Source organism: Danio rerio, chromosome 25 (assembly GCF_052040795.2).
Source record: "Danio rerio strain M-AB ecotype USA chromosome 25, GRCz13ab, whole genome shotgun sequence".
NCBI lineage: Eukaryota > Metazoa > Chordata > Actinopteri > Cypriniformes > Danionidae > Danio > Danio rerio.
In genome coordinates this window covers 25,102,686-25,127,026 of record NC_141045.1, presented here as the reverse complement: position 1 = coordinate 25,127,026, position 24,341 = coordinate 25,102,686, and the positions used below count along the sequence as shown (strand labels likewise).

The following is a 24,341-nucleotide window of genomic DNA, read 5'->3' as shown; positions in this document are numbered from 1 at the left end:
TTTGAATTGTTTCAGAGCAGTGTTGAGACTAAAAGTTGCCAGAAGTTGGGAGATGTTTAAGAAATACGTTCTCAACATGTTAGATAGACAGTTGAAAAAAGTAATGTAATTAAACTTGAAATTATTAATGATAATAAATCATGATTACTGCTGTAGAGTTCCCAGCCTCCGCATAATTGAGGTGAAGGTAAAATTGTTTCAAATGCAAGCAAAAAAAAAAAAAAAACAACTTTCAGTCAAAACAGATGGATTTGATGTCTGAATTAAGACATCGCGAGGACGAAAAAGAAAAACATTTTAATTACAAATAGATTGGCCGCTATGATGTTGTTGTGTGGTCTTTTGTAAACACTTAAGATTTGCTTTGAGACTAGATGGAGCTGTTCCCTTTGTCTGTACTCCAAAAAAACAGAATTACACATGGCCAGGCCAATGTTTGTACAGAACACCAAACTCAGGACACCCCCAGGGGCAGAAAATGTTTGGTCACATGCCTTGCTCTGGCCTCAGATTAGCGTAGCTAACGTTGTTTTTCCTTTTCTCGTTACTAAGCACAAAAGTCAAGGATTCGCTTACAATAACATTAAATAACAGGCTGCTGTTTCTGATCTCAACGGCTAACAAAAAAGTCTTATTGTCTGACAATAAGAGATAGAAGCAAATTCACGGAGCCTGCATAAGAACTTTCTAAATGCAACTAGTGCAATAACAGTGCTTTTTGGATGTATTCTTGTGTAGTTTTTTTAATTATTTTTTTAGCATTGATAGATTATGGTGTATCTTCACCATCTTTGACCCCTGGGAAGCCCTAAAACAAAAATTGTCTCTGTTTATAACCCAGTCCAGACCTGCTGTTGGTATTTTTACACATTGTGACATCAGTTCATCACATTAAAGCTGAATATAATTAAGAAGGATTGTTTGAAAAGTCTTAAAAATGTAATACAGAGGTCATACTACTACAAAAACAAACACGAAGTAAATGAAAATATTTACTTGACTCTAGAGGAAAAAATCAGAGCAACAAATTGCTTGGGTTTAATCTTATTCTTTGTCCCTTAATTCCAGGTGAATGTGGATAGCGTCCAAAGCTTTGAGGGAAATAAAAATCAAATAAAAAAAATTTAATCTTATTTTATGTTTCTTAAAAAAAGTCAAAATATTAACAAAGGGATGACTGAATAATGCAATTTTGGGGGAGCTAATAAAATATTACACATTGTTGAGATTTTTGAAAATTCTAAAGCAGGAGTTCTCAACTTATCTAAAGTTAGATTTGCTCTATGGGTTTGTTCTGCAGTGGGTATGGAGAGTACTCAGACCTCCTTTACTTTTTTTTTTACTAAATGTCATATTGCAGCCATTTTAGTTCAATTCAGTTCATTTCAATTTTCTAAGTATTCAGACCTATTGCTCAGTATTTATTAGAAGCGCCCTTTGGATCTAATACAGCCATGAGTTTTTTTGAGAAAGATGTTTTTCACACCTGGATTTGGGGATTCTTTGCCATTCCTTCTTGCAAATCCTCTCCAGTTCTATCAGGTTGAGTTTAAGTCAGGGCTCTGGCTAGTGCATGTTAAGAACAGTTATGAAGTTGTTGTGAAGCCACTCTTTTTTATTTTAGCTGTGTGTTTAGGATCCTTGCCTTGTTAGAAGGTAAACCTTCAGCCCAGTCTAAAGTCCTGAGCACTCTGGAGTATGTTTTCATCCAGGATATCCCTGCACTTGGCTGCTTTTATATTTACCTTGATTGTAACCAGTTGTCCTGTTCCTGCAGCTGACAAACACCTCCAAACCATTATACTGCCAGTGCCATGCTTGACTATTGGGACTGTATTGGACAGGTGCTGAGCAGTGCTTGGTTTTCTCCACACATACCACTTAGAATGAATGCAAAAAAGCTCTATCTTGGTCTTATCAGACCAGAAAGTCCTATTTCTCACCATCCTGTGGCGAGAGTCCTTCAGGTGTTTTTAGCAAACTCCACTGATGAGAGGCTTCCATCGGATACTGTATGTACCCACTGTATGTTTGCTGATAATGATACAGTAGTCTTGCTCAACAAACATTTGTTTTTACTTACAGCTCTTTTGTTTCCCAGTACTGGATTGCAGCTGGCAGGGCATGGACTGCATAAAACATATATTGGAATAGTTGGCAGCTCAATGCGCTGTGGCAACCCCTGATCAATAAGGGACTAAGCTGAAGGAAAATGAATGAATAAAGCTCTTTTGCTTTTACATTATTCCATTTAGAGTGCACTACATCTCTCCTACGCCCAGCAAACCATCTGCCCAAATGTGTTGAGCTAGAATAAGTCTTCAGTGTTCGTCCAACATCTTTGTCCAACATCTCACATTGCATATAGAGAAGACAATAAATGAGATGGTTTTCATGGAAAGCGGGAGAGTTCTACAAAACAGAAGCCCATTGACTCCAACAACAACACAACTGACGTTAGCTCTCGGGCACATGTTCGTCTACACAAGGGACTGCATGGCTTCTCACACAACAAAGTGCCAGCTGAACTAACATAACCTGGATTCAATTCTCTTACAGCCATTTCCCATCCAGTATCCACTGTGCGCAATTAGTATTGAGGCGTTTCAGCCTGGCCAAGGATTGATTTTTTCTCTTTATTTTTTTAACCATACTAAACCACCCCCCCAGCCGCCAAAATAACAGTCCAATTATAAGGAACAATTCATCAAGCACAAGTCTTGGAACAGCGACAGCAAAAAAAAAAAAAAAAAAGTTCTTTTAACGGTAAGGGAAAATCTGTCTTTACAATTCCTAGGTTTCTCACTGCCAACTTTGTGCTGGCTGTTGGGTGAGCGGAAATGAAAGCGTGCTAGATTCTACCCCCTGGAGAATAACTCTAACCCTGCAAAGCGCAAATCAAACATACAATCGACGTCACAGGAAACCATTTTGAAGCCTAAAACCTCCCAATGGAAGATCCATTTGAGTGCTGCGGGTGTGTGCGAGCCGCTACGCCTCCCTCTTTCAAGGCTTCAGCCGCAAAATAACCCAAACCATACCACACCGCCAGTGTTCTGAGGACAGGACGCCTTTCTTTTTTCCTTGCTCCCTCCCTATCACAGACGTTCTTTCTCGCCATCCCATCTCTCATTCTTGCAGTCTCTTCGTCCAACACATGCAAAACTCTTCTATTCCCACTCTCTTTTGTCTGCTGCTTATCAACAAACACATGATTGTTTTAAACAAAAAGGCAATTGTGGATCAAGTTTATGCAGACTAGAGATTGAGGAATGGCAGCTCTTGATTAGAAGCACCAATTTAAATCAGGTCTTTCTTTTTTTTTTCTTTCTTTGAGACTCCCCTGCCCACAAACCAGGAGTTCTGGAGTCAGTAATGATCTGTATCGTATTGTGTTTAATTATCCAGGATCTGTTTGAGGCCTGGTGCCAAACCCTTGAGCTTTCGCCTTAGAGGACCGCATGACCCCCTACACCTCCCCTTCCAGGCTGCTTGACATTTGAAATATGGGTTGAAAGGTCACAACCTAAGCAATCAAAGCAGTTTGTTTTGGCACTCTGATGGCTGGGGAGAGACCTTGCCATCACCTCGCATGCCTCCCTGAGAAACAAATATGTCCTTAAAGATCGCCGTGGGTTGAGGCCACACATTTGGATTGGTCAAAGGTATGCACCAACTTTCGGAGCTAAAGGAAGTGGATGCAAATGAAAACCAGGACACATCACAAGCTTTCCCTAGGAACAAAAGGTTGGCTGAGGTTTCAAAAATGCACAATTCATACACTGTTGCTAGATAAACACATGAAATTCTCTTGAGGGGGTTCGCATTCCAATCACCTATTGGTCCTGCATGAATGAGATCAGAGGATGTGTGTGTGTTTGCGTGTTCTCTTAGTGATTAACAATGGAGTGCTGGTTAAACTATTCCCAGCAATCTGTTTGAGTTAGGCCAAGGGGGGGCGTCACATATCCATTAAATCAAAAACCACAACATTCTCAGACGTTTAGGAATCTTTTAAGAAGAAAAAAAAAGTGTTTTTCTGACTTGATATCACTTAATCAGACTAATATTCTGGTGACGTGATTAAATTAACCTTTCAGTTCCGTAATTCTTAAGGTATTTTAAATTGTTGTCCTGCTGGTTAGATGGAATGCTGAGGCTCATATTTTAAAACTTTGGATGAGGGGAACATACAATAGAACTTTAGGCCAGTAGCCACAGGAATAACAAACATTATTTGTAAATGATTTTCATATGTATCATTTTGTTGATGAGATATTTCAAAAGAAAGGTTGGGTGACCAAGATCTTTAGTCCTAAATTGTGACATCAAAACCACATTCAAAATCAAGTCCCCAGCTCCTGTTCTTTTAGCTTCATTGTGATTATTAGGTTGTTTAAAATGCAAATGCATTTTTTCAACAGCTGCTTTAGACAAAGACCACCCAGTCAGTACAAGCCATTGTTGATTGCAGATAAGCTGTAATAGTGTGCCGAGGGATCTTATTTGCCCCTCTTAGGCACTCCACTATGCAAGAGACTTAGAAACAAAAACAAAAATAAATAATTAAAAATACAATAGTGTCAACATTTGGGTGTAATGAAGTGTGTCAAGATGAGACTGATCTAGTGCCAGATATGTGGACATGTCAAATCATATGTATTTTCCTGTGTTGAAATGTGTAAATATACAACAGTTCTTGACTTTTACAGATTAATTGATGTTTGGGATCTCCTGATTTTGGTTAAAAGGAATTTTCTACACACACACACACACACACAAAATAAATAAATAAATAAATAATAGTAATAATAATGTCAGGGTGTGTTGAATCAATCAGCCACATACTGTACATATTGCTGCTTAGTAGTTATCCCAACCACTTATCCAATAAGTATTTCTTTACAGAAGAGAAAGCAATAGAGTACAACTACACTTTAATTCAACTTCAATAGTAGTTCACACTTAGCTGATAATTGATAATAAGGCATGTTTGGCATGCTGTCCCTGGAGAGAGCCCTAAGTTCAGAAGATCCTTGAGCCATGGCCTTCCTCCCGTGTCCTTGAGGCCCATGGCCTTCGTTCTCGTAGGGCGAATGGGGAGTCCGAGCTTAGGTAGGTCTTGAGAGCTCCCCTGAATTCATTCTTTTGACCTGTTTTTTAATTATTGGGGTTTGTCATATTGAAAGCTTAGTACTAAATGCTCATATACAGTGCCAATTTGTTTTACCCAGTTCACTTAAACATGCAGTCTTTGGACTGTGGGAAGAAACCGGAGTACCTGAGGGAAGCCCACGCAAGCATGGGAAGAATATGTAAACTCCACACAGAAATGCCAATTGGCCCAGTCGGATCTTGAACCAGTGACATTCTTGCTGTGAGGCAACAGTGCTAAGCACTAAGCCGCCACGCTACCCTATCTTGAAATAAGATAGCAAATAGGGCAAGGAGTAGATGTTGATGGGAGGTCACTTTAAGATGAAGAAAAATAAGGTAAAAAAAAAAATCTGGTTATTTATAGTAAGTTTAAATTAATATGATTACTAAATCATGTATTAGCTAATACAGGACCAGCTGTGGTCAATCATAAGCATGTGATCTTTTCGAAATTAAACTTCACTTACAGAAACAACCAGATCAAGATTCTATCAAACTTCATTGACTCTCATGTCTTTCAAATTCTACAGTCAAATATAAAAAAATAAAAGATTACAATTAATATACTGTAATATTGTACGATCGTTCCTCTAGGTTGGGGGTTAAGTGTTGGGCTAACAACCCACCTTGTAAAAATTACATGTTATGAAACACCAACATAGTGCAGCTAAATATCAACTTTGATATAAATGTCCCTGGGAGTAAGCAAGCAAGTAATATTGTGCAATTACAATAATAGGATATATGCTGCTTCAACAGCATATGGTTTCAGTAGAGCTTGTATTCAATTGAATTCAATTTAAATCTAGTTTCGACCCTTTCTCAAACTCCTGACGTTGTCCTTCGTAAATAAAAAAAAAACCCAGCATAATCTGTAAGTTTCGACTGCATGAACAACAGTCACAAAAAGAGCACAGCTGTTTGTCACAAATCTTAAGGACATTTGGTTTACATTGTATCGAGTCTGTAGCTCATTTTGATTCTCAAAAAACACTGAACTAGTTTGGGAAAACTGCAACGGTACAGAACCAAAACAACTGTTAATCCTATCCTTCAAGCTAGCCAGATGTTTACATTTAAAGGGGGAAGTTCCTTCACTATTATCATTTGTATACTATGGTATATTAATAGTTTGGGACGGTGGACATAATCTTAGATCGCCCCCCTTCACGGCTCCTTTAAATACAGCTGTGCATATGGGCACTTCAACAGAGCTTCCTGCTGGGCTAAAAACACTGCAGTTTTTGCACTAGGCCACGACAGAAAATGTGGGGTGAAAGAGTGCATTGGCTGAGCTCAAATGAAACAACAGCAACCTGGGGGTGTCAGGAATGTCTATGGATCCTCTCCAACACTCCCGCTCACTATGGGTCTACTCCGGTTGTCTTAGAGAACGTCTTTCAGAGACACTAAAATGCATCAGGGTTTTTTTTTTTTCTCAAGATTTGTTATGCAGCTATTATTAGGAAGAGTATTTATCGTCCAATCTTTTATTGGAGACTGTAATGCAATAGAGCTAAAGAATCATCAATATATTTGTTTGAGATCTTAACACTTTTCCAAAATCAAAAAAATCCCCCATTAGCCTTCATGGTCAAAACTAAAAGGAGTGTTGTCAGCGAGAAATTCTGGGTTTGGAGCTGTGGAGAGATTATGTTTATTTTAAAGACCCAGACGTGTCTCTCCAAGGCCTAAGTATCACTGAAAAACAGCCACATCCATGAGTCAAGAATGACAACATATTTTATTTTGAAGCCCCCATTTTAGCATGCAATAGCAGACCACACAGGGTGATTGCAAAAACTCGCATTTATTAAATGGACAATAACTGTGATATATTCATATTGTTGAAAAGGTTAGTTTATCTTTGTTGACAGATCTTATAAATTCGACTTCTCAGAGAGAAACAAGCTACAGAGTTTGCTGTAACGGGTCATCGGAGTAGTGCGTATTTGGAAAAGGCTAAAAAAGGCTGTACTCTCTACCAAACAGTGGTGGAAAGAGTACTGAAAAATTACCATCATGTAACAGTGCAAATACACTCTCAGAAATAAAGGTACGCGAGCTGTCACTGGGGTGGTAGCTTTTTTTTAAAAGGTACACATTTGTACTTAATATGGTCAATATTGGTACCTCAAAAGCATATATTATTTTTAGAGGAACATCTTTGTACTTTTAGTTTCTAATTTGTACCTTTGAGGTATTAATCTGGACCTTATAGGTCCATATTAGGTACAAATCTGTACCTTTTGTAAAGGTACCACCCCAGTGACAGCTTGTGTATCTTTATTTCTGAGACTGTAAGGTAAAAGTATCTGTTGTAAATATTACTCAAAGTATCAAAAGTAGACCTTTCAAAAGAACATAAAGGTGCTTTCACATCTGTGGTTCGTTCATTTGGTCTGGACCAAAGACAACAAATGATGCATTGTAGCATTTTTCTGCCTACTAAAGTAGGTAGCACATTTTGATGACGCAGTAAGCTATAAGCAATACCCAATCTATAACCCTAACCCCAGAACCATTTAAATACAGTGTTGGTAGGATAATCTGAGGGGTAGGATAAAATTTAAAGACACCGGTTTTGGGTCCTTTTCACACCACACTGATGCTTTGGTACGAACCAGTTGAAATAAACCAAAATGCAGTCATGTGACAAAATCCACATCACTCCAGATGTTATTGAACGTATTTCCTAAACTGCTTTTCGATTGGTCAGAATTAACATGCTGGAAAATGGCAATGGAACTCCCGCACGTAAACAAACTGGCCGACACAAAATGTAGCTTTTTACTATGGAGGGATGACTGTGGTGGCTGATTGTATCCCTGGCTATAGTATACTAAATAGTTTGTTTAAAGTTAATGATGTGCATCTGCGGCCGATCCATCAGATAATGTTTTTCCCCTCTCTCTCTCTGTTAGTAAAATGCTTACAACAAATATTTTTCCTCAACAAGCCATAATGCACAGCGCATCGGCCTATTGCAGCTGGATCAGTCCAAAAAGGCACAGTACTTTTTGCGGGTGGGTCTGTTTTAGTTCGGATCGTATTCTCACCACAACTGATCCGCTCCTGGGTTGTTTGAAAACGTACCAAGACCACCTCTTCAACCGCACTTCGACCGCACTTTTGGTGCACACTCGAGTGCGATTGCTAATTCAGACCTGCCCAAATGAACCGCACCAAGAGGGTAAACGAACTCTAGTGCAATTCAACCAAACTAAATAAGGCAGGTCTGAAAACACCCTGTGAGTAGTGAGTATTACACAGTAAAAAGCTGATGCATTCACATGTAATTTGTGGAAGTGTGTAAACGTAACATTCTGTAGTGCATTTAGTTGTTGTCCAGCTGTGAAACAACGTCATAAGGCGTTAATATTAGGTTAGATTTAGGTAGTGATGTGAGGTGACGAAAATTCAAGTTTAGCCAGCATCTAAGGACAACGTTATTTTGATGTCCAATAATGACGTCAACTGTAGTTGATATTTGGTTGATTTTAAATTGTGTTAGAAAGTGACCAAAATCCAACACCAAGCCAACATTTCAAACCAACGTCATATTCACATCCAGCACTGACATTTATTCATCCGGTTTGGCAACCAAAATCTAATATCTGATAAAAATCAAAGTGGTACCATCCACACAACGTCAACTGTAACATGATTAGACGTTGATATTAGGTTGATTTTAGGTTAGATGTAGGACATTGACATTGGTCTGGCATTGGGTTTTGATGTCAATCTGATTTTCATTTTAAAAAAAAAAAAGATATCCCCACAACGTTGAGGTATAACGTCAATCTGATGTCATGTTGACGTCTTGTGCCTGCTGGGTGTTTAAGGCCATTTCAGTCATCATACATCTTCTCACCAGTGACATGTATCTAAACAGTCTCTGGGTCATTGCACATAAAGATTTTGGGCATATTCTTGGGACACTTTTCCAAACAGTTTGCTGCAATAATAAATCGCCAATGTCTTGAGGTAATTCATTATGATGTGATTTATCTTCTATGAGTGATTTGATTGGACAGGAATCACTGGACTGATTTTTCTAATCCACACAGAAAAAAATATATATAAATAAAGCAGTGACTGCAGGTTGAAGGAAAGTAGTGGAGTAAAAGTACTGATACAGATACAAATCTACTGATAGAAATGTTCTCAAAACTCACAAAAATGTAGTTGAAGTAGTTAAAATGTAGTTAAACACATTTTTAAAACAACTTATTAAATTATAATTTCTGAGGCAAACTAATCATTATTTTTAACTATTTTAACTATTATTTTATTATTTTTAACTAACTATTATTGTTGCAAACTAACAATTACAGTAGTTAGAGTATTTGTAATTTGTTACTCTACACAGCTTCTACCAACAGACTTTATTTTTTTGAAAGTATGTACTTTCATGTACAAGCTAAAAAAATGGAATTTGCCCATTTTATTTTTTTTTTTCAGAGGAAGACAGTTAACTTCAATCAAGGATTTTATGTACTGTAGGTACATATTGTGGACTTAATGCCAATGAAGCACAGACAAAATCATTTTATATTGTGACACTTTTTTGCTGGTGTTAGAATGTGTCATGACATCTTTGACGGTAGGCATGGAACGATGGAAGTCAATCTCATGTTATAGCTTGTGATAAGACTGCAGTTTCGTTGACGTCATCCTCTATATTAAGCAGATGATGTCATGCCAATTCCAAACTTGGCGTGAAAAATAGGGCCATGCTCACTTTTCTCACAAGAGCCTGAATGAAAAGGAAATGGACAAGAAACTGTAAAATATTCAACCCTCTTCCATTAGCTTGGACAGAGCGAGAAAACTGCTCACGCTGTCAATTTCATAACACATTAAAGAACAGAGACAGGAAAAAAAAGAGCACGTGTGCATTAAATTTTGTTTTCAATAAAGATGCATCTTGTATAAATCCTCAGTTCAGCATTCAGTAACACTTTACTTGAAGGGGGTGTTCATAAGACTGTCATGACACCTTTATAATCATGATATGATTCATCATGAATATTAAAGGGCTTTATACATGCTTATGACAGCTGTCATTAAGTGTCATTAGCTCAGTTAAGTCATTTTAAATGTAAATATGCATTTGAGATGTCCTTGCTATGTCAACTTGACAAATAAGTCATAACCTGTTTTAGACTTTGTAATGACAACTTATTACCAAGACAACATAACTTGTCATAAACATGACTGTCATGAGGTAATTATTAGTGAGGTGACATTGTGGCTTCGAAGCATGTATCAAAAATATGATACATCTCGCAGTGAAGGGGAGCTTGATTTGTTTGCCATAATCACATGATCAGTGACTTCCGAAGCTTCGTTTTTTTGCCAATACCCAAGTGATTCAACTAATTGTATAACAGCTTCATTAATATTTAATGATGTTTTAATGACAACTTTAATTTGTATTACTAGTTTAGGTCCAGAAAAATATTTATATTGTTTGTAAACTCTGACACAATTACAAGAATCATGTTTATGACAGATTTATGACAAGTTATGTTGTCTTGGTAATGTCAAGTTGACTAAGACAGTTACAATGTATTTGTTAATGTCAAGTTGTCATAACAAAAACATCTCAAACAATGTCACCTTTGCATTAAACATGACGCAACTTATCTAAGGACACTTATGCCGAGTTCAGACTGCATGATTTTAGCCCAGATTTTAACTCGTGACAAGTTGAAAAATCGCTGACAAATGGGAACAAGCACTGTGATTTCAGGCATGAGTAACAATCATACAGTCTGAACTATCAAAGATGCGATCTGAGAGAATGGGAGGTAAGTCAGCGATTTAAAATCATGCCATGTGAAAGGTGTTCTAATTTTAAAAAAATAATGGTGATTGCTTATACAGCCAATGAGAGAGCAGCATCCACTACTATGGGTATCTGCTGGCCAACGAGAGGTTGGGGGCGAAGTTAAAAGAGCTTCTTTTTGATCTATTTGGAACCACCCATGTCTGTTTGACGTGTCATCTGTGCAATACCAAAACCAGGTCGAAAAAAAAAATAAAAAGGTGGTGGAGGAACTATTCCCTTCAAAAGTCAGGTGAGCAATATAAGTACATTTTCTACCCCACTAAAGGCTTCTTTCCCATTGTGTAGGCTAGTTAATAACAAAAGATATAACACTTGACCTTGCTTTGTTTCCATGTCACTTTTTGCGTGTACCTGGTTGTGATATGTAATTTGCGGATCGAGACAAAGTTGTCAGCGATTCTCCTACTGTAAAGTCATGCAGTGTGAAACCCCCTGTCGCTGATCCATCTTGCAGTGTAAGCACAGCAGCGATGGAATACAAGCCCAAATAGTCATGCAGTGTGAAAACATCTGTGACGTGACTACTTTGAAAATCTTGCAGTCTGAACTCGCCTTTTTCCTAGAGATGGGTTGCGGCTGGAAGGGCATCCGCTGCGTAAAAACGAGCTGGAAAAGTTGGCGGTTCACTTCCCCTGTGGGGACCCCAAATTAATAAAGGGACTAAGCCAAAAAGAAAATGAATGAATGAAAAACTCGGCATTAGACAACATAACTATCATGAAGTAATTATATTATCTTTATATAATAATTTTATTATTTTTTACCTTTACTTTTATCAGTGAAACAAACCAATTTTGTTGTCAAAAATGTGGGTTAATGTGTCAATACTATATCAACTAATTGTATAACAGATTCACTAATATTTAATGACATTTTAATGACAATTCAATTTGAACAACTAGCTCAGGTCAAGAAAAATATTAATGATGGTGTTTAAAACTTATGACACAACTACAAGAATCATGTTTATGACAGATTTATGACAAGTTATGTTGTCTTGGTAATGTCAAGTTCACAAAGACAGTTACAATGTATCTGTCAATGTCAAGCTGTTATAAGAAAAATATCTCAAACAATGTCACCTTCGCATTAAACATGACGCAACTTATCAAAGGACACTTATGCTAAGTTCAGACTGCATAATTTTAGCCCAGAGTTTGACTCGCTGACAGGTTTTAAGAAATTGCTGGCATATGCCTGACATCATTCATGTGAGTAACAATCACACAGTGTGAACTATCAGAGACGAGATCTGAGAAAATCGCCAATGAGTCATTGACACCTGTGATATATTTGGCATACTAAATATCTGGACCTGTCGGCGATTCAAAATCATGCCGCGTGAAATGTATTATGATTGAAAATCTGGTGTTCTGGTTGTTTCCATGTCACTTCTCACATGTACTTAGTTATGAGAGTAGTAGTTTGCGGACTGAGACAAAGTTGTCGGCGATTCTCCAATTGCAAAGTCATGCAGTGTGAACCCCCCTGTCGCCAATCCATCTTGCAGAATAAACACAGCAGCAATGAAATGCTAGCCCAGATAGTCATGCAGTGTGAAAACATCTGTGATGCGATTACTTTGAAAATTGCGCAGTCTAAATTCAGCATAAGACAACAGAACTAGTCATAAATCTGTCACAAACATGTTTGTCATAAAGTAACTATAATATTTTTCTGTTTATTTTTATAAGTAATACAGACTGATTTTGTTGTTAAAAATATAAAAAAAAATGTGTCAATACTGTCAACTAATTGTATAGCAGCTTCGTTATTATTCAATGACGTTTTAATGACAAATTCATTTTGTACCACTTGTTCAGATCCAGAAAAATATTTATGATGGTGTTTAAAACTTATGACACAATTACAAGAATCATGTTTATGATAGATTTATGACAAGTTATGTTGTCTTGGTAATGTCAAGTTGACAAAGACAGCTACAATGTATTTGATAACATCAAGTTTTCATAACAAAAACATCTCAAACAATGTCACCTTTGCTTTTAAATTGACAAAACTTATCGAATGACACTTAAGGGCCCTGTCATACACCTGGCACAATAAGGCGCAAGATGTGTTTGCCGCTATTTGTTGCTATTTTCAGATTTTCACGTTTTGCGCCACGTTGTTTAAATAGCAAATCCATTTGTGACACTTTGTGGACTTATGTGCGCACTGGTCTAAAATATCAGTGTGTTAAGGCGCATTGTTGGCACGTAGCTATTTTGAAGAACTGAAATAGACTGAAATATCATTTATTCTTTGCAGGTAATTAGAACTGAATTAAAAATAGTTTTGAAACAAATCTTTGCATTTAACAAGCGAAATTAAATATGTAAGCTAATGGATGTCTTTAGTGGAATGCAATACAATACAGCTTCCTTATCCATGAAAGTAAAGTTGTAGAGAGTAAAAGTAAAGAGAAAGAGAAAGTAAAGAAGCCAAATGGAGGACGTTTATTCTTCATCCTTGTGCTGCAGATGGTCTGTTTTCTTGCTAGTAAAGTATTCAGTATTTCCACTTAGAAAGTATTCCACGTAAAAAGCATATGCGCCGTGGCCAATTACTCTTAAATGGAATGGGAGAAGACACTCTGACTGGTATGATACAAGATATGCTCATAACACCCATAACTCATTAAAAGCTTAAGTACAAACCTGTTACACCATGTGCCAGGGTGCAGAGCATATTTTTTCATCATTAACCTAGCAAAAGTTGATTCGGACACACTCTTTTGCAACATGTGCTTTAGATTTTGCGCCTAGATCGTTACAATAGAGCCCTTAATAACAGTTATCATAAGCATGCATAACATCTCATTCATATGCATATGAACACCCCCCTCAAGTAAAGTATTTCCCAGAATTTCCGATTTAAGAACAAAGCAACCATATTACTCCCGAGATCAAGGATCCAAGGCTTCTCAAACCTTTAACAATATGGCCAATATCAGTTTGCTAGGAACATTGTGTTAACAAATCAGGAAATTTTTGCCAGCTTTCTGTGTAAAGTTCAGTCAAATACATGTTGTTTCGAGGTTTTTATAAGATTTGTTCAAGCACAGAGGAGTTGATTGGGTTGTAAGGGGAGGGACGCTAAGATGAAGTGGGCCAAACTTGGCAACCATCATAAGACTTCCCGAACATAACGTGGACTCCCCTCATTCATTCAAGAAGTGGGGATACTGGACAAAAATCCAGAGTTTCTTCTTTTCATTCCAGCCACTCTCTCACAAGGCATTTATTTTAGCCTTGAATCAAATAGCTTTATTGCAACGCAGGGGGTACTCCAGTGCAAGCACAAAATAACAGGCAAATGTTATCAATATTGACATTCTCCTTGGCGAACTCCAGGTTGGCTGGGTGAGGTAAGCCTCTGTGGTATGAGAACTGGCAAGTGGTTATCCAACACATCTTTGGGGAATAGCTAACACTAGAGCCAGCAGAGTTGAAGAAAACACAAAAACACACGCAAAACGTCTGCATGGTTTTAATGGAATTGAAATATGTAGGTTTGCAAGGGAGAATCAGGAACCACACAAAGAGGAATCACTTCATTAAACTGACGATTTTACCACAAGTAGTTCATGGACTGTGTTGAAGGTCTACAAGGGGAAAATGAAAACATTTTGGACAAACTTTAAACGATAGGAAACGTGTATGCTCAAGAACTTTGCGAGGAAGAGCTTTGTTTAAGCACGTTTGTGAGACCTGCGGGAGGAGAGCATAACCTGAAAGACTTTCATGACATGGCAGATGCTCAGAAGTGATCGTATGCCGGGGTAGACATTTGTTTTCTTTGACAGTGCATGAGTCTTTTGGAGTAATGGGTTTCCAAGCCTTCTCTCAGGCAGTCTATCTTTTCATTGAGGCAGATCAGATCACTACAAACGGCCCACTTCGGAACGCTGGTCAGATCACTGCAAATGGCTCTTCCTGCGCAAATACATAATCTACAATGCACCACATTCTTCATTCAGCTTTTGCCTCACTGAAGTCATTCTTCATTCAACACTTGTCTGTCTAAAGGCCAAACCATTCTGTAACTCCTCCTCTTCTGGGATCTGGTTTCTGCCTCTGACGCTCGTCCTCCATGAACTTCTCGTGCATCTCCTCAACAGAGCCCTCCTTGGACTTCTTATCCTTCTCAGGAAAGATATCCGGAAACTGGAAAGTTTGTTGTTGAGCCTGTAGAAAAAAAGAAAAAAAAAATAGGTAGAGATTTAAAGGCAAACACCAAAACAACAAGGCAACTTCCTTTAAGCGACAACAACTATGAAGAGATAATACTCGATTACCAAATTCACTTCACTGGGTAGATTACTATGAACGTTTCCTTTTCAATGCTGCACTGTAACATTTCAAAAACCATTCATAATCACCAATCCCAGACCAATGCCAATTTTATTTGAGAGGAATGAAGCCTGATGATGACAGCAGAGAAACAGTAACTGTTTTAGCTACGCAAAACTGGTATATCACATAAAACGGTTTTAAATAAAGAACTATTTCCATCTAATGGAGTCACAAAGAACAAATTACTTGCACCTCAGAAGATAAAAACAAAGTGAATGTGCGGTGGCTTGGGAGGTGCAAAAATGCTCTTTAAGAGTACAGTAACAACGCAGTTCTGTGAGGTAACACGGATTTTGGCTGAGGCATATTTTAGAATGACCAAAACAATTTGAGTGGCCGCCACGGACACGCCCTTTGACGAAAAATCTAAATCTTTGCAATTTAACATTGCCAAGGCATTTAGATAACAAAAGCCAATTTTGGTGTTGATAGGATAAAATCCCTAGAAGGAGTTAGTTAAAACACAATGCCTGAAACTGGCAAAAACTGTTTTTTTTTGGTGGAGGAAGTTATCAATATCAAATATTTAAATTTTTCAAAAAGTCAGCCCTGTGGTAGAGCCAAAATTCCTTCTGTCAGCAGGTGGCGCTATGACTGTGACTCTATATTGGCATGTGAAGTTTCAGGTAGATCGACATTGTGTGGTTGAGTTATAAGTACTTCCTGTTCCATGGCGAAAGACTAAGGTTTGTCATGACACCACAAACACGCCCTTGAGCGAAAATTCTAGATCTTCACAAAATATCCTCGCTAGAGCTTTCAGATAACACCACCCAAATTTGATGCTGATACAATAAAATTTGTAGTTTATTACACTGTGAAAGATGTAATTTCCTGTTGCCAGCAGGTGGCGCTAAAACTTTAATTGGATATTGGCATGTAAGCGTTTTCAGGTCAGGACTGTTATCAAACGTGTGAATTTTGAGGCAGATCGGACAATGCATGTCAGAGTTATAACTACTTCCTGTTTTGTGGCAAATCGCCAAAGTTTGAGAAGCCGCCACGGACACGCCCTTCTAGGAAAACTCTAGATTTTCTCAATTTAACATCGCCAAGGCCTTTAGATGACAAAACTCAATTTTGGTGTTGATCCGAAAAAATACAATGCCTGGAAATTGCAAAAACTGCATTTTTTCAGTACAGGAAGTTAAAAATATCTGGATTCCTGTTGGGTTTATGATTTTGCTCCAAGAGACTTTTTTGTAGAAATTGGCGTGTTTGAGGAGCGTGCCAATATTCATACGTGTGTGTGAATAGTAGCTCGGGGGCCAGTTCGTCAAAAGTGCATTGATGGTGCCGTCGAGTCATTTTGCCACGCTCACATTCAAAACCTATTACAAACGAAAATCTTCGCCACTTCTGGGGCGTATACAAAGTTTTGTCAGTTTTCGGGCATGTATAGACCCTTAAAACCGTGATTGATTCTTTGAAAGAAGAAAAAGAAGAAGAAGAAGAAAAGCAGCAATTCCAATAGGGCCTACTCACCGTTTCGTTGCTCAGTCCCTAATAATAATAATTCCTTACATTTATATAGTGCTTTTCTGGGCACTCAAAGCACTTTAAACATTTTTGAGGGGAATCTCCTCATCCACCACCAGTGTGCAGTAACCACTTAGATGATGCACACCGCACACCAGCTGATTTTGCCAATTAGCCAATTATGATATGGGGATGGTTAGGAGGTTGGAACAGAGGCCAGTGAGTAAATTTCCTGGAATTTTAACATCCAGAGAGACAGGACCTCAGTCTCATCCGAAAGATGGCCCTCAATGAGTAGCATAAGCCCCGTCAATGTACTGGAGCGTTAAGACCCACACAGACCACAGGTTGAGTGCCCTCTGCTGGTCTCACTAACACTACTTCTGGCAGCAACCTAGCCTCATCCAGGTACTGACCAGGCGCAGCCTTGCTTAGCTTCAATGGGCAGCCATGTGAGAGATTTAAAGAGAGCTAGCTGCATTCCCATCATGCCCAATTTGTTATCACATGACCCGTTTAAACAAAATCACATGAATATTTGAAGTGCACACTAGAATGTTTGTTTCCATGCAAAGATTTTAAACATTTCCATTTTTTAAGCACAATTTTAAAATGTTTGTACATCACAATGTTTCTTTACAGAATTTTTTATGCTTTTTTAAACAAAACGCGCATAAAAATAATTGAATGGACACAGGGCTAACATGCTGGTGCTGCTTGTCTAATTCTGTATTACAGACCATGACTGTTGTTCCAAAGATAAAGAAACGTGTGGCTACAGCGGAAGGAACTAGGTACTGCAATGATCTATCTCATTTTCACCTGTTCTAAAGAACAAAAAGTGGGTAGCATGGTGGCTCTGTGGTTAGCACTGTTGCCTCACAAGAGGAAGGTCGCCGTTTCAAGTCCTGGCTGACATTTCTGTGTTGAGCATGTTCTCTTTGTGTTTGCGTGAGTTTCCTAAGGGTGCTCCGTTTTCTCCCACAGTTCAAAGACATGCAGCATAGGTGAATTGGGTAAGCTAAATTGGATGTAGTGTGTGTCAGTGTGTGTGTGTGTGTGGTGTGTGTGTGTGTGTGTGTGTGTACGTGTAAATGTTTGTGTAAATGTGAGTGTTTCCCATCCGCAGCATAAAACATATGCTGTAATAGTTGGCGGTTCATTCTGTTGTGGTGACCCCTGATACATAAAGTTTCAAGAAAAATGAATTAATGAATGACCAAAAAAGTAAAAAAAAATCTAAATGAAATGATAGAAAAAAAACTAGTGAAGATAAAATAACTAGATTGGCCTCCAAAGGCTCTTCGGTGGCGTTCCAACCTTACCATCTAGGAATGCGAAACCCCAAACTATAAACACAGTCCAGTCAAGTGAAAGTACAAGAACCAAATCTATTAAAAACAGGACACAGAACTAAAAGGGATGCCAAAAAATAGCTTTTCCTTCACCAGTAGTAAACCCTCATTGAAACAAGAAAAACACACACACACACAATGATTAAAGACCAGCAAGGGGACCCATTCGAATTATAATCCAAGAATGAAGTTCAAATATTTAGATGTTCTAGCTCTGACACAGAGGGGAACCTGATAAACAAGACACCACATGATTGTTCGCCATATTTACATTCATAAATTAAATTGAAAGATTGATTGCTGGCCGGGCGACGCGGTGGCGAGGTAGTGCTGTCGCCTCACAGCAAGAAGGTCGGTGGTTCGAGCCTTGGCTGGGTCAGTTGGCATTTCAGTGTGGAGTTTGCATGTTCTCCCCGTGTTCACGTGGGTTTCCTTCGGGTGCTACGGTTTCCCCCACAGTCCAAAGACATGCGGTACAGGTGAATTAGGGAAGCTAAAATTGTCCATAGTGTATGTGTGTAAATGAGAGTGTATGAGTTTCCCAGTGATGGGTTGCAGCTGGAAGGGCATCCGCTGCGTAAAACATATGCTGGATAAGTTGGCAGTTCTTTCCGCTGTGGCGTCCCCAGATTAATAAAGGGACCAAGCCAAAATGAAAATGAAGGAATGAATGATTGCTGGCCAACACACAAGTCAAACACTCAAAAATGATTATTTATTAGTATTTTTGCTGCTTGGTCAGACTACTTGTTTAAAATCGACACAATTCAAGAGTTTCATTTGGGTCGGCTTAATTGCTTTTTGTTCAATCCACCTAAATTTGTAAGATCAATTAAGGTAATGGGCGACACGGTGGCTTAGTGGTTAGCATTGTCACCTCACAGCAAGAAGGTTGCTGGTTCGAGTCCCGGCTGGGTTAGTTGGCATTTCTGTGTGGAGCTTGCATGATCTCCCCGTGTGGGCGTGGGTTTCCTTTACGTGCTCCAGTTTTCCCCACAGCCAAAGATTCAAGGTATGGGTGAAATTAATAAGCTAAATTGGCCATAATGTATGTGTGTGAATGTGAGAGTGTATGAATGTTTCCCAATGCTGAGTTGCAGCTGGAAGGGCATCTGCTGTGTAAAACCTCATTAACACTATCAGAGACTCGCTGTTCATTTCAACAGTGAGCGACTTTCAGCGACCTCCGTCTACGCGAGCGGCAGCGTCCGTTGGTGACCAGGTGGGTGCGTTGTGCGACCTGACAAAGTGGAGAATTCTTTAACTTTATGCAAATGAAGAGCAACTTTCTTGAGCGACAGCCAATAGGAGCACCAGTAGAGCTCACATGATCCTCTCTCAGCTCGCTCAGAGGTCAAGTCATGTTCTTAGTGATGTAGACCTTCACAGACCTGTGTTTGCAGAAGGTCGCAACCCAGAGAGACAGGCAGCTACAAAGTCACTGCTAGTGTGAAGGCAGACAATATAAGCTGGATAAGTTGGTGGTTCATTCCGCTGTGGTGACGCCTGAATTATAAGGGGACTAAGCCGAAGGAAAACTATTGAATGAATGAATAAAGTTTTACACAAACTAAATTTGTGTAGAGACAACATGATGGAATTGTGTGGAACCCACAATTAATTAAGTTTTGCAATCAAGACCAGTGATTTGAGGGCTTAATAACAAATGAGGGCAAGAATGTTGTCAGAAAGGCCAAAGCTAGACAAAAACTCATAAAATATACTTGTACTTTTACCAACTTAGTAGGTTATTTACAATACTAATTACTGCATAAATGGTGCACCTACTAAATTCTTGTGACATGCTATATGTGGAACATTGCTAGTCTTTGCAGCATCAAAAAATGTGTCAGTGTTATTTGGGAAAACTGCAAGGTAAAAAAACACCAAGCTTCTTTTTTTTGTTGTTTTTGAGCAGAGATGCTACAAAAAGACTTAATACAAAGGCACAATGGTCAAACATCCATTATGTATGTTTATAAATAAATTTGTAAGGAACTACTAATTATGTTTGCATGATGGTGACAGGCTAAAAGATGAGTCTTTTTTTTTTTGGTTGTTAATAATAACCTACTATTTGTGTTTTACATTTATTCATTGCTTTATTCAAAAATATTTTAGTAATTCAGGTGATATTTTTGTTACAGTTTCTGTTAAGGTCAGGCCCAGTGTAATATTTATAAAAAAAATGTATTTAATTAATCATAATTTTAATTGAATTAATAACGTCCTGGTTACATCCGTAACCCACATTCCCTAAAGAGGGAACAGAGATGTGTGTCTGTAGATAAACTTTTGGGTGTACGTTAAATGACTAATTACTTCTGAATATAAGAAAACGAGCCGATTAAATGCCAATTAAATTGCCGGAGCTTAGCTCCACAGCTGAACTTGATGAGCTCATCAATGCATCAGTCAGCTGTTGGAATCAGCTCCTCGGAATTTGCCTGCTGGAGAGCCCATCACTCAGGTCCCAGCTGGAGACACACGTCTCCGTTCCCTATTCGGGGAACATAACCAGGATGTTTCTCTTCATAAGGAAACTCCAACGTGTGTCTGTAGATAAACAGACTTTTGGGAGACAGTATGGAAAACACCACAGCAGCTAAGGCCGTCATGCTCCTGATGTGCAGTTTGCCAAGCAAAGCGTGAGCAACCTTCTAACGTCCTCTAGGCCCAAAATATTACCATTACATGGGGATAATGAGAATTTAGAATTGGGGTTGTAAATGTGCTTTTACCTAGCTAACATAGACTAGAGATTTCAGAAATATGACAGTACGTTGGGTACGTTTCAGTCCCCAAAGGGGGGAGGACGCTGCGGAGACCACCTGCTACTTAAAAAGGCAGACTTTATGGCATTAGAGCTTATGGACTAGCCCTAATGAGGAGGAGTGCTACATATGATAAGCTGGTTAGCGGTTAGGGAAGACAATGGTCCACCTGAAAAAGGGGGAACACACTGTGGTAAATACTGCATATGGTATTACCAAAACAGGGAAATGCACATAGCTGGCACCGAACCTCAGTATGCGGGTAGACCAGATGGGCATTCCAGACAACACACTGAGTCAGGTGCTGGGGCCCTTGGAGGAATTCTCTAGGGTTCGCCTGAACAGGGAATCTTACTAGTAGAATAGAAAATGCTCACACATCTCCAGGTTAGGGAACCTGGCACAGCAAGGGTTTATTGACACAGAGCCTAATTTCCTCCCGATTGACTGGGATAACCAATAATAAGAAGGAAACTGACTTCTTTCAAGGATAAAATCTCGAGAATGTGTTAGATGTCGCCCAGCCTGTAGCTCCACATGATGTTTAAGAGGCACTGCGTACTCGAAAAGCAAGCACCACTTATTATATTGTTGTTATTATTATTATATAAGTGTACTCTCTCTCCCGGGGGACACCGCTCATTCTGGCACATGAGTCGTGGGTGATGGCATAGACTAAAAAATGGAACAACCTCTATTTTAATACAGCACTTCCCTTCTACTGATCATAACAGAAAAAGCTACATATGCTCTTGTGTCATGTTAAGCTCAGTGCGCGGACATAGCAATGAAAAGGTTGGGTCTGCCTCCACAGGCAGCACTTGCAGGCTCACCACCTAATATCAAAAGGGGGCGGTAGGAGCCTTGGCACAAGATGAATCGAGGTCTCAGGTAAACGTGAGAGTAGGACAGTCGGAATTACTTTCACAATTCGCTGACCAAAAATGCCACTGGAATCCTAACCCTCCTGACACCAGCACGAAGAGGGTGCCCTCAGAAAAAGGAAGTGTCTCAGAAAAGGAAGTGCTTTTTCCGGGAAATTTATCAGGGAGGGCCATCACGAGGAGTGTGAGTCTGGAAACTCGGGTCCGGTTGGGCCAGAGAGGCGCAACAAGCGAGACCCGCTCCTCGTCTCCCCGACCTTGCACAGTGTCTGTGCGAGCAGGCTCACTGGGGAAAAGAAAATGCATATTCCATAACCCGGGCCAGCTGAGAGCCATCGCCTTTGCCCATAAGCATGCCCATAACAACTGGAACATACCAGGGTGGAGTCTCTGTTTTCCCGGTTGATGTACGCTATCGCAGCCGTGCTGGCTGTCCTAACCAATACGTGTTTTCCCCTCCTGCTTCGGTAGGGACCAGCGGAGAGTGAGAAACAATGCCAACAGCTCCAGGCAGTTGAAATGCCTATGCAACCAGCATCCAGTTTACGAACCTGCAGCTTGCATGCTCGATAGACACAGCCTGCCAGCCCATACTGGAAATATCTGTCAAAATGACAGCATAACTGGTCACTTGTTCTAAGGGAACTCAGGCCTGTAGAAGGCAAGATCCATCCAGGGGCTGAAGGTGCAGAGACACAGCGTGGTGACGTACACCCGGTGCATCTCTGCATGCCATGCCCATCTGGGAAATTGATAGCGAAGCCAGAACTGAATTGGTCTCATGTGAACAATTGGGAGGTATGATAACGGCTACAAATGTCATATGCCCTAGGATCCTCTGAATAGTTTTAGTGAGACCACTATAACTGCCGAATTAATCGGACAGGGCAGCGCAAGCCCAGCTCACTAAAAACGCACAGCTTCAACCCGAGATGAGAGAAGCTCTGTCTGGGAAAGAGCCAGCTAATACTCGGTTGACCAGAAACCCCAAATGTGCCAGAGCACCAGGTCCCTGTGCATAATCGATCAGTTCAGAGACCTTAATAATAACAACAGTCAATGAATGATCAAAAATACAGATGCGCATGCACCAAAGAGGCACAGGGCTTCCTCAACGCATAGAAACAGGGAGAGCCCGAATGGGAGGAGTGTAACTACCATGCTCGGCCCCACTGTCACTCACCAGAAAAATCACAGTATAGAGAGGGAGAGCGCGAGACATGGAGTGAGCATCCTTCAAGGTCTATAGCTGCAACCAATTCCACGGACAGACGCACTGGGGGATGTTACTGCATGAGCATCTCGATCTGCATCCTGAACAGAAGACAGATCAAAACACGCAGATAGGATTGGTATAACCCACTGCTCTCTGAATATGATGAAAGGGGCTTTAAACACACTCTTCATCTCAACTGGAGGACTGGCTCGATTGTATCCTTCGTCAGGAGGATAATGATCTTCTCACGCGAGACAGGGGATGGCATAGCGATGATCGCTTAAATACACACCCGTGAACTCAGGAGGCCAACAATGAATTTAAACGCATAACCGTGTCTGACCATCTGCGTGAGCTATTACAATGGGCTGAGCACTAACCAGGCTGACAGAGTCCCAATGAGCAGCATCACCGGAGTGATCGCTGATGTACCCGCGGAAGTGCAGCTTCGGGATGGGGAGTGCTCACCCCGGGAAACGGAGCCTCCCGAGGAAGAGGTGAAAATAAGAGATTGACTCTTAGGATGCGGCGGAGTGGCTGGAGATGTGAGAAAGGAGCTCATCCTCTGGCACCCTCAAGCCTGTGGCGAAATGCACCAAAGTTGAGAGCTGGAAGGCAGCGAGTAGTGAGACTGGGGGACCACCCATTTCCAGCCGCACTGCCGAAACAGCCACGGAAGTGGAGCCATTAGCCCCTTTCACACAGTGATACCGGTAAATATCCGGAAAATTTCCGGAACGACTTTACCGGTATATTCAAAAAAGCGCTGTTCACACAGGCGAGGACGTTACGGAAATTTTCCGGAAAAGAGCATTCACACATCCATTCCAAAATACCAGTAAATTCTGACATCATTCACCACAAATGAGCTTTAAACGGCTGCGCTTGTATTTGTAAACATTTGACTAAATTACAGACTCTGTGGATGATCAAAAACTTTCGCAGGATCACTTTCGCATGTCGAGATGTTCATAATATGTGCGTGTGCAGGCGCTCATAGGCGCACGCAAAGCTTGAAGGTAAACAAACAACGGCTTATCATAAGCATCTCATCGATGATTATTTACACAGTTGGCATTAAGAAGAACATATAAACGTGATCTGACTAACTTCTAGCAGCTAAATGTGTCTGGAAAAATATTCAAAGGCTTTTATCCTCACAAACCGCGCGGACGTAAATGCGTCTGACTGTTGTGATTGGCTAAAGCAGACGTCTCACGTCAGCACGTTCTAGACGTGTACGCGCTTATTACGCGAATCT

At 39.9% G+C, this 24,341-nt stretch overlaps 2 protein-coding genes across 2 annotated transcripts in view; one reads left to right on the top strand and one right to left on the bottom strand.

Moving 5' to 3' along the window:
• Nucleotides 1-24,341, top strand: part of LOC147837707 (uncharacterized) — an 838,558-nt gene that overhangs the window by 427,989 nt on the left and 386,228 nt on the right. The gene's annotated exons all lie outside the window — the stretch shown is intronic.
• mrpl23 (mitochondrial ribosomal protein L23) overlaps nucleotides 14,489-24,341 on the bottom strand; it is a 41,329-nt gene continuing 31,476 nt past the window's right edge. Inside the window, 1 exon segment of the mRNA NM_001002052.2 lies at nucleotides 14,489-15,204. Within this exon segment, the coding sequence (NP_001002052.1) occupies nucleotides 15,040-15,204 (165 nt within the window). The 3' untranslated portion in view covers nucleotides 14,489-15,039.